Below are 11,869 nucleotides of genomic sequence, written 5' to 3' on the forward strand. Positions count from 1 at the left end.
GCAGCGCTGCGAAGAGTCTGCAGATTCGAGACTCTCCAACCTACCTCAACTCATTGCCCCAAACTGAGTTTGGCTCTTTTGCTTCTTGCGAAGAGGCTGCAGAGGAGGAGCAGAGCAGATTGAATCGTAACGAGTCTCTGAATGCGCTCCGCAGACTTGAGCGCAGTGAGTGAGTGTTGTCTGAGTGTGTTGCGTATAAAACCAATTTGAGCGGCGGATGGCGAACCAGTTGAGCGCTGACTTTGCAAACGTTTTCATCATCCCAACGCGAAGCGTCCCAAGAGCCAAATGCATTTGGCCAAAAGTTCGTTACCAGCCAACACAACGAAGCATAGCAAAAGCAACAGCATTAAACTAAAGTAAAAACAAGAAAAGAAAAAAAACAACAACAAAAAATTGTTAACATTGTTTTTTCCGTTTTTATTTTGAGTTTGTTTTTACTTTGTGTGTGTGTTTTTGCTTTTGCGTTTGCAGGCCAAAGTTAAAGTTGAGATTTGCCGTCAAGTGTTTTTCTTTGGCTCAACTTCGTTTTGCCGTTTTATTCGTTCGACGTGCGCGCCAGCGAACGGTTGTTGCTTTGTCTTTGTTGCCTTTTTGTATCTGACGGATACACGCGAGTGTGCTCTCTCTCCCGCGAGTATCTATCTCTGGCTCTCTTTGTGTATACTCTACGTGTGTGTGTGTTTGAGTGTGTGTGTTAACTGCTGCCTGTTGATTGCTGTGTGTGCGTGTGAAGAAAGAGCAATATTTATAAGAAATAAATATATATATATATATAATGTTGTTGGTGGTGGCGAAATAAACGAAATAACGCCAACAACAATTGTCGATCGATGAAACAACAGCAGCAACATCAGCAGCAACAGCAACAGCCGCATAAGAAATAGTTTTTCCAGTGCAAAAACCAAATGCCCATTATATAAATCATCATAATCATAATCAAACGAAAAAGTATAAAAAATTGTGTTACAATATCAACGTCGAGCACATGCAAATGCGTCAAGTGCTTTTTGCAGATTCACTCAACGCAACTTAAATCAATTCAATCCAATTCAATTCAATTCAACGCGGTGTGGATAGCAGTCTCTTTTTGACGGACTTGACGACTTTCCTTTGGCCAACAAAACTAAGGTAAAACGGTAATAAGATATCCTCAACTTTACAGTTTGTTGCGCCTGCGCCCTGCTCTACATTTTTTTAATATGCTTTGCTTTGCTGTTATGCAATACATTTTTTTTTTGTGTAGTATTGTTTTCGCATACGCATTATGCATTAAGTTTTTTGATATTGATATGGGCAGAGCGAGCAAGCGAGCGAGTGAATTTCGATGCCTAATCACAAATGGCAGGTGACGAGGCCAACGAAAGCATTTGGCCTTAATTTCTTGTCCAACTTGATTTCAACTTTGGCATTCTTGAACGGGGGAAGTTTTTTATTTGATTCTGGGAAGAACTTGGAGTTAATAAATTGAACATAAATTAAAGCTAGATGCTTGATTAAAAATAGCTCGAAGCGCGCAGCGATTGAAGTTAGTTGTTGTTGCGCATGCAATCGATAACTTCGACAAGAAACTTGTTGTAATTGCAGCAAAGCAAGAGTGTGTGTATGAGTGTGTGAATGTGTGTGAGTGTGTGACTGTGTGTGTGTGACTTGTGTGTGAAAAGACACTTGACTGGCAGCATAGAGCGCACCACCCGCTGCATGCAACGACAGCCGCAGCTTGGCAGCGCATTCTTGGAAAATCTTTCAAACTCACGAACATTGTGTGTGTATCTGAGTGTGTGTGTGTTAGTGTGTGTGTGTAACTGCGGTTGCGATTGCTTGCACATCATTTGGCCCGCTGGCGTTGCGCTTTATACTAATACTACAATGTGGTATGTAATTCATTTGCATTGTTTAAGCTCTGCACCGTTTTCTTCTCTTTGGCAACACACAACAAATGGCTAAAAGCAAAAACGATTTACATAAAATTTATTGCTGCCACATTACAAAGCAGTTAGTTAGTTAATGCTGTGTGGCTGTGGCTGCTGTTGCTGCTTAATTGTGCGAAAAGCGTTTTGCTCGCTGACTGCAATATGCTCAGCCATTTGTTGGCCGGCACATCACGTATACGCCACGTGGCGAGCCTTGAACTCCGTCTAGCATTTGCCAAGCACAAAACACTCACACACACACTCATAAACCGGTTGCAAAATGCACAGAAATTAATGAATTAATCAATTAATAGTTGCAGTCGATCAAGAAGTGTCTTAACACACATAAAAGAATCGGAAGAGACAAACACAAAAAATAATCATAAAAAAAAGAAACAATGATAAATCTCATCGTCGTGTTCATGCGATTGTTTAATGTGAATGGTTGTTTGGGGCAGCCTAATCGACACTTCAGTAGCACTTGGTCAACTTGGTAGCCGCAGGCAAAATTCGCAAATGAGAAGAGAGAGGCAGAGAGGAGGAAGAGAGGGGAGCTTCAGCACCTTTTTGGCTGGGCTTGGATCAAGGCGATCAATCAAAGCACCTTCGATGGGCTGTTACCATAGCGAATTGTGCAAGGTAATGGTAATCAAATCTAAATATAGGTATATATACCTGCTGATTTTTAGATGATGATCATGATGATGAGTATCTCAACCGCTGTCCCGATAACTGAACTTCTCTCTGCTCTTTGCTGCCCTTGTAACGAATACATTGAGAGCAAAGCAGCAAAAAAAAACAACGTTGATATGTTAATGTCGAATTGTCGAAGAAGCTGGATATGCTGATGGAGATTGAGATTGAGAGTTGGAGATGCTGCTGGTCAGCGGCATTTCGTTTAGACGATTTGCAGTTTTGTTTGTTGTTTGCTGTTTGTTGACTGCCTGTTAGCATTGTTGTCTGTCTGCGTTGTTGTCCGCTGAACTGTTGGCATTTAAGACCATCGATCGACCGAATGTTCATTCGTTTTCGATCGATCGATCGGTCGATTGATGCCTGATGCGGTTGCGTTTAATGGAATCTTAATTAATTATTAGTTTTTCAACGGCCTTTTGCAGCTGACAAGCTCCAAATGTTAACAATCAAAGCGGGTTTTTTTTCTTTTATTTTTTTTTGTTAACTCATTTCTTTTGTTAAACCTGAAAAAAATATTAATAAATAATGAATAAAATAAATAACGTCAGCGGAAGTGTTAAATGTTGAACTTAAGGTAAACTCGTCACTTTGTGGGTGGCGCTGGCTGCTGTATTCAAGATGTTTAAATTGTATATTTGATATATAAATTAAAGGTTTTAAACTGCTTTAGAAATAATACTATGCAAGTCCAATAAATTTCGTTAGAGATCAGGTATTTAAAGTGCTCTGAACTTAACATATAATGTATGTATATTTTAGATATAAATTAAAGGTTTTAAAAAGCTTATAAAATGTTGTTCAAAAATCAGTTGTTAAAGTGTTTAAGATACCTAAAATTTTATGTATTTTCTTAAAAATTTGATACAGGTAGATTAATATTAATCAAAGCGTAAAACAATTTCACTTTCAATTTTGCTAAAAAGTGGAATTGAAAGGTTGAAGCCAGTATTAAATACTATATAAAAGCTACACTTTTTATTAAAGATCAGGTATTTGAAGTGATTAAGATTCTACTGAACATTAATATATTATTTATGTATTTGCCAAATATAAATTTTAGGTTTTAAAATGGTACTAAAAGATTCGATTAAAGATTGGTTATTGAAGATTATACTTAAAATAAATATATTTGTATATCTTTTCAAAATTTCGATTAAAGATCAGTTATTGAAGATTATTATATTGGTATTTTAATATTACTCAGAGTATAAAAATTCACTTTCCCTTTCAATTGATATAAAATATAAATGAAAGGTTTTTAGAATGATTTTAAAAATAGTACTACACAAATCCTAAAATATATATTTTAGCGATCTGGCATTTGAAATTTTTAGAGTTGTCATAAAATTAATGTATTTTTCATGTATGTTTCTAATATAAATTAAGCATTTAAACGTGCTTTTAAAATAATACTATAAAAATTGTATAATCTTGTTTAAGGATTATTTAAAGTGCATAAGGTTATACGTAAAATGCTCGATATTGGCATTTCAATTTGAATCAGACTATAAAATCATTTTTTTCGTGTTTGGATATCAAACTGATTTATATAATGCAATTCAAATCCTATAATTTTTATAATAGATCCAGTATTTATAGACTCTACTTAAAATTAACATAAATCTTATGTATATTTTAAATATAAATTAAATGTTTTAAAATGCTTTTAAAGCAATGCTACAAAATTTTATACATTTTATTTAAAGATCAATGTTTTTAAAGTGTTTAAAATTATACCTAAAATGAATATATATTTTACGTGATTTATTATAACCTTGCTCGATATATGTAAGGCAATTTCCCTTCAAATACAAATTATAGAACTTCTAAAAAATTTTAATTTTTCTAACATTTTTATTTTAATAACATTTTTTTATTAAGTTAAATTATTTGGTTAAGATTATGCTTAAAAGTAGTATGTATATGTTATATATATATTTTTTTTTTAATCAAGATATGGGTATTTTAATTCTATTGAAAGTGTAAAGAAATTTCACTTTCAACTTTAATATAAAATATAAATTTAGGATTTATAACTACTTGAAAAATAATACTATAAAACTCTTTATTGTTTGTTAGGGATTAGAAGGTGTTTAAGAATGTATTTAAAATAAATACATGTTGAGTTTTTGTATATTAGTAAAAACTCGATTAAGATATTTTATAATTTTTTAAGTGTCAAACAATTTAACTTTAAATTTCAATATATTATATGTTTCTATAAAAAAGTAAAACAATTTACCTTTAAATTTATATTTATCATTGAAAGTGTAAACAATTTATTTCACACAAAAGTTTTACTGTTATTCTTGTGTGTATTGAATTTCCCATTGATTTGAAATTAGTATGCGAGTCATGCATTATTTAGCAACTGTCTTGTCGCTCTCTGTGGTTGCCATCAAACATTTTAATTAATAGCAAATTGATTCGAGCAATTTTGTCAATTTCATTATTTGTTTTTAAATTAGCACATTTAATTTTTATTAATGGTGGCATTTAAAAAACTCAGACCAAATAGATATGTATATCGATGAAGGCATCTCAACTGACAATCTTTGAAATCAGTTAAGAGTCTTCAGAGTTTTTTGGGGGGGTTTTTCCTGTTATTTTCGTTTCTTTTTTTTTTTTGACTTGTTCAATTTGCAATATTTATTTGTTTAAGCTTTTGGCATGCACACACCAACAAACAGACATTGATACACACACTCGTATATTTGAAATTTATGTTTTATTAGCGCGCTTTCGTGTAGCTGTTTCGTTTTTAAAATTTACTTTTATCTGTCGCCTAGTACGAGTCCCCAAGAGCAGGTTTTTTCTTCATATTTTTGTGTAGCTGTTTTTTCGTTTTTTTTTTTTTGTCGGTTTCGTCGATCAACTTTTTATACTTTTTGCATGTGTGTTTTTTTTCGATATTGATTTTTCGTATTAAGCGCATTTCTGCGTACCGTTTTTTCAAGGCCAACACTCGAGGGGTGGTGAATGCGGACGGAAAGGGGGCGCTGTCTGGTCAATCTGGTCAGCTAACAAGTTTTCTTGCCTGTTGATCAATTAAATGAAATTTTAGTTGCTGTTTTTGTTGTTATTGTTGTTTGTCATTGCTGCTGGCGGCGTTTTAATAGCGTTGAAAAATGTGTGCAAAAGTCCAAGTGTCAACTGCTTCGCCTGTTGTTTTGTCGCTACTTTGGCGAGGCGCCACAAATAGCAGTTCGATCTCATCTCAATCTGCAGCTGCAGGCAGCATGCAGAAAGCTGGTCTAATCAATTGAGCTGCTGCTGGGAAGGCTTTAGAGCTTGGTGAGATGATTAAGCCATGTTTGCACTTATGTAAGTGTGGTATCCGATAACGGGGCGGCGGCCATAAGTCGTCTCAAGTGTCGTCATCTGGCGTTTCAACATTTTATTTTTTTATATATACGTATTTCTGCTTCTTCTGCTGTCTCTCTACTCTTGTTGTTGTTGTTGGTGAGCAGTTCCGCCAATTAGCGACGCTTCCGCTGCAGCAAACACACCAAAAATTTTCTCAGCTTTTCCTCTTAGTTGTTTTTTTCCTCCACTCGATTGTTGTCTTGTGTTGTTGTCATTTTATTCGCCTTTCAACGTTGCATTTTCTTTTAACGAAAAGCGAAGAAACGAAACGAAATTCGAAACTTCAAATTAAGCAGAAATTGTGGGGATTTCTTGTTGTTGTTGTTGCCACTGCCACAGCTGCTGATGATGCTTAGCTGCTGTTGTTGTTGTATTACGACAAATTAAATAATTTGCAATTTGCATAAATTACATGGGCCCCCTCGAAAAAAAGCCATCAAACATTGCGCCCTCGGTTACGCGTCGAAATTAACAAATTAGTGCGATGTTTCGCAAATCGACGCCAACAAACTTCCGAATCGTCAAACAAAATTCAAAACGAACTTTCCAAAAAAAATGTCGCGCATGCTCATGGAATGCAAAAGCAACAACAACTACAGCAACAACAACACCATCGAAAACAAAACAAAACAAAGCAAAACAACAATAGCAATAAATACCATATAGAAAACATGATTACAAAAAAACAAATGGCGAAAAGTGCGACTCAACTTTTTGGGTTTTGTTATGGGATTTACTCGCAGATTATGTAAGTTGAGAACCACTAAGCAAATTGATGGCCCAGCCATGGATACGTCCCCCAAGACCCCAAAAGATTCACTCCGAGTCACAGTCGCGGTCTCAGCTGCTTCTCACGCTTGTCAGAAAATGTCAAAAGTAACGCCGCTGCACATTAAAGTCGAAAGTAGAATAAGTCGAACTTTGAATACACTTCTTCAAAACTATACAAAAAGATATATATCTATATCTATATCTATATCTATATCTATATCTATATCTATATCTATATCTATATCTATATCTATATCTATATCTATATCTATATCTATATCTATATCTATATCTATATCTATATCTATATCTATATCTATATCTATATCTATATCTATATCTATATCTATATCTATATCTATATCTATATCTATATCTATATCTATATCTATATCTATATCTATATCTATATCTATATCTATATCTATATCTATATCTATATCTATATCTATATCTATATCTATATCTATATCTATATCTATATCTATATCTATATCTATATCTATATCTATATCTATATCTATATCTATATCTATATCTATATCTATATCTATATCTATATCTATATCTATATCTATATCTATATCTATATCTATATCTATATCTATATCTATATCTATATCTATATCTATATCTATATCTATATCTATATCTATATCTATATCTATATCTATATCTATATCTATATCTATATCTATATCTATATCTATATCTATATCTATATCTATATCTATATCTATATCTATATCTATATCTATATCTATATCTATATCTATATCTATATCTATATCTATATCTATATCTATATCTATATCTATATCTATATCTATAAATATATCTATATCTATATCTATATCTATAAATATATCTATATCTATATCTATATCTATATCTATATCTATATCTATATCTATATCTATATCTATATCTATATCTATATCTATATCTATATCTATATCTATATCTATATCTATATCTATATCTATATCTATATCTATATCTATATCTATATCTATATCTATATCTATATCTATATCTATATCTATATCTATATCTATATCTATATCTATATCTATATCTATATCTATATCTATATCTATATCTATATCTATATCTATATCTATATCTATATCTATATCTATATCTATATCTATATCTATATCTATATCTATATCTATATCTATATCTATATCTATATCTATATCTATATCTATATCTATATCTATATCTATATCTATATCTATATCTATATCTATATCTATATCTATATCTATATCTATATCTATATCTATATCTATATCTATATCTATATCTATATCTATATCTATATCTATATCTATATCTATATCTATATCTATATCTATATCTATATCTATATCTATATCTATATCTATATCTATATCTATATCTATATCTATATCTATATCTATATCTATATCTATATCTATATCTATATCTATATCTATATCTATATCTATATCTATATCTATATCTATATCTATATCTATATCTATATCTATATCTATATCTATATCTATATCTATATCTATATCTATATCTATATCTATATCTATATCTATATCTATATCTATATCTATATCTATATCTATATCTATATCTATATCTATATCTATATCTATATCTATATCTATATCTATATCTATATCTATATCTATATCTATATCTATATCTATATCTATATCTATATCTATATCTATATCTATATCTATATCTATATCTATATCTATATCTATATCTATATCTATATCTAATTGAATCAGAAATTCCTTAGATATTTTTAAATACACTATAATTAATAACTCTTGTAAGCTGAGAGGTTTCTTCGCGGAAATTTCGACGCACGCTTAAAAGCTTTGGCTCTGACAATAGTCATGGGCATGGAGCAGGGGTTGAGGGGAAGGGTAGTGCCTCAAATTGCGGCAGGCGCCATGGTCAACCGAAAGGTGAAAGACAAAAAACCAAATGGACAGACAAACAGTGGCTGCTGTGTCATCTTCCAGGCGCCTCTTTGTTCAGCTGTGTGAAGATGAGTTTTTGGTATAAACCCTGTCTTTGTCCTCCCCTCTCCCACCTCACTTGGCAGCCGTCCTTTGGCTGACTGACTGGTTGGCAGCTTGGCCGACTGTCTGGTTGGCCTGCTGATGACCTTTAACGTCGCCTTCACTTTACGAGCGGCAGTCAAAGAAAAATCTGCATATCATTCATTATATGGCTCGGGCAAAGTTGGAAATATTTTTAAGTCTGGGCTGCGTTCCTGTTGTTGTCGGTGTTGTTGTCGTTGTTGTCGTTGTTGCCGGCAAATTAGTTGGGAATGCGGGGGCGTCGTGTTGCCGCGAAACAATTTACGATTATTTGTCTGCAACGCTGACTTAAGCCGATGTTAATCGCTGCAGTTGTCTACGCAGGCGGCAGCCATAAATATCACAGCACAAGAAAGACAACAACAAAAATGTCAAGGATTTGGCAAAGAGAAAGAAGATTGGTCGACGCACAATAAAATGCAATCAGCGACTGCGGCTCACTAATCGCTCAATCGGGTTGCGCTCAGGTCTTGAGGCCGTGGCTGCAGTTCGACCTGGTTGACACTTTAATTGGAGCCGGCCAACGTCAGCAGCAGCCGAAGCAACAGCAAACAAAACAACAACAATGAAGACAACAAGGCAGACAACGACAATCGTGAGCAAGGTCATTTTAAAATGGTTTCTTTCTTTTTTCTCAGCGATTGGCCGAAAAGATTAACAAAAGCCTCTCCAAAAAAAGAAACATACATGGTACATGGAAAAAAAGAGAATGAAATAAATTCCGAGCAGTTTGCATAAATAAATTCTATTGCTGATTGGATCTGCCATTGACTTATTGTCTTTTAATGGCATTTCAGACATTCCATATTTCTTCCTACTCTTTTGTTGTGCCCATGTGTGTGTTAATTTGGCAGCCGCAAGTCGGATGATTGATGTGAAATGATTGTTATGAAATATGAATGCAAATTCAAATTTAAATGACGATTAGTCAGCGCATAGCATAGCATAGAATTGCTAGACACTGGGCCACCAAAAACTGGGTCAAGTTGCCGTCTAGACATACTTCGATCCTGTTGCGGATGCGGGTGCGTTTGATGATTGTGACGTCAGCTGGCAGCTGAGTGGGAAAAATTTACCATTAGCGGCATCCGCCGCATGACTCAGGCAAAAGAAAAAACGCAGACATATCTCAACGGGTTTGGCCTAAGCCTCTCTGACTATGTATGTAAATAAAGACGACTCTACGCAAATGGAGGCTGTCATTGCGACGAGATTTGTTGTTGTTGTGTTGATGAAGATTTTGTAATATTAGTTAATGAATATTTCACCAAAATTGGCCGCCAATTAACTGACAACTTATTGCAGCTGCCACAGCAATTTAATGTTAACGTATTTCTTGTTTTTTTTTTCTTTTGCTGCTTTTAGCCATGTGCCTGCTGCCATAAACAAAGTCACGCTTCCTAATTGAAAAGTGCCAGCTAAATGGACGCGTAGCACGCGGCAAACTCAAAGTCCGAGTGTGAGTGAGAGAGAGAGAGAGGGAATAGACGCGTTGCATTTTTTGGACATCAAGAGAGCGGAGCTGCCACAGAAGACACACGACTGCGACGACGACAACGACGGCGATCGAGGCGACCGAAGCGAGCAACCAAAACAGAGGCCAAAATGTGCAGCTCAACAAAAATGGTTTACAGTTATAGAATTTTATGGCTTTCCGGCGTTTTACTAGGTGAGTTGTGGCCCCAATAACGCGACCAGACAAGACCACAAACGCAAGCGCAAACACACAACTCGACACATAAATTAAATGCCAAGTGCGTCGATTAGACGATTTGCTTTGAGGCCGCATCGCAAGGCATCGCAGGCGTGAGCCACATTAACAAATATATAATATAAGCCACAAAAGAGTTGGCAACCATCGCACAACTAAGTAGAGCATGGAGAGGAATTTCAAAATGCAAACTTCAACCGTAACTGAAGAGTTCAAGTCGCTTTTTACTTTGCTGATGGTCATTTCCTATTTAAGAGCCTTGCCTAATCGGTTTGCTAATTTCTATATTTGCAGCTCACCTGTTGCTGGTGGCGATTAGAGCGCAGGAGCCAGCCAGTCCAGTATTTCAGAATCACAAGACGAAGGAATGGACGAATTTAGATAATATAACATTCTCATTCGATTGCAAGCGGCGTTCGGTGGGCTTCTATGCGGACATGGAGTACAATTGCCAGGTAAGCAGTGTTAGTAGTAGTGCAAGTGAAAGTAAGCAGTTCAACTGCCACAACTGCTTGCTGGCTTTTCTATGCGCCGCCTAAAAGTATGCCATTAAAAAAATGCACTTACATTACAGATATTCCACATGTGCGATGAGGAGGGCAATCGAATACCGCATTTGTGCGCGAATGAGACGAGCTTTAATCAGGAATACAGAATATGTGATTGGGATTATAATTTTAACTGCACAGAGTCGCCGGTGAGCATACTTTTGCTTATTTAAATACAGCAATAATACTAATTAACTATCCCTTTCATTTACTTTAGAAATGGTTTTATCTGAATGAGTTAACTTATGCCACGGATCCGCCAGATGAAGATGATGAGGACTACTAAATGCAATTAACTAAATATTTATTGTCTTTGGGGAGCAAAAACAAATTAAATTAACTGTGTAAACTGAAGAAAACATATGTGAAAATGAAATGATAAAAAAAACGCAAAAAGCCCTAAATGGAGAGTAAATTTCCATGAAAATGTTAACTAATTTAAGAAAATTTGTTGACAATTTTTGTTGAGTTTCGTTTTATTGTACAATTGTATATGTAGTCTAATTTTGAGTATTGTGTATTGAATGAGAGTCGTGTAAATAATGTAAATAGAAGGCCACTAACTAATAACAACAACAATATAACTGCAGCAGCATGAGTAACAAAACATGAACTACAACAATTCGAGGCCGTCGTCAGATTACTGTATAATTTACAAATAATTTTCTTTTGTTTGTAAGCACAACAAGAACAACAAAATAAATCGAAACCATGGATTGTACAACTATATGAAATGATTATTTGCGGGCTTTGCGCAAAGCA

General features: G+C 34.3%; 1 protein-coding gene across 2 annotated transcripts; it reads left to right on the forward strand.

The window, feature by feature from the left end:
- The first annotated feature begins 389 nt into the window (after positions 1-389).
- Positions 390-11,831, forward strand: LOC133845100 (uncharacterized). 2 transcript variants are annotated; one of them, XM_062279457.1, is made up of 5 exons: positions 390-1,139; positions 10,214-10,517; positions 10,854-11,014; positions 11,134-11,256; positions 11,325-11,831. In XM_062279457.1, the coding sequence occupies exons 2-5, from the start codon at positions 10,454-10,456 to the stop codon at positions 11,391-11,393; spliced, it is 417 nt and encodes a 138-aa protein (XP_062135441.1). In that variant the 5' UTR covers positions 390-1,139; positions 10,214-10,453; the 3' UTR covers positions 11,394-11,831. The 2 variants fall into 2 exon arrangements, with proteins under 2 accessions (XP_062135441.1, XP_062135440.1); XM_062279456.1 differs by having other exon boundaries at positions 390-1,131.
- The last annotated feature ends 38 nt before the right edge of the window (positions 11,832-11,869 follow it).

This window comes from Drosophila sulfurigaster, chromosome 3 (assembly GCF_023558435.1).
Source record: "Drosophila sulfurigaster albostrigata strain 15112-1811.04 chromosome 3, ASM2355843v2, whole genome shotgun sequence".
NCBI lineage: Eukaryota > Metazoa > Arthropoda > Insecta > Diptera > Drosophilidae > Drosophila > Drosophila sulfurigaster.

Bases quoted from the DNA above. Each gene is read 5' to 3' on its own strand.
- LOC133845100 (XM_062279457.1), top strand. From the start codon at position 10,454: ATGTGCAGCTCAACAAAAATGGTTTACAGTTATAGAATTTTATGGCTT. The intron at 11,015-11,133 runs GTAAGCAGTGTT...CTTACATTACAG, and splicing joins ACATGGAGTACAATTGCCAG to ATATTCCACATGTGCGATGA. The intron at 11,257-11,324 runs GTGAGCATACTT...CATTTACTTTAG, and splicing joins TTAACTGCACAGAGTCGCCG to AAATGGTTTTATCTGAATGA.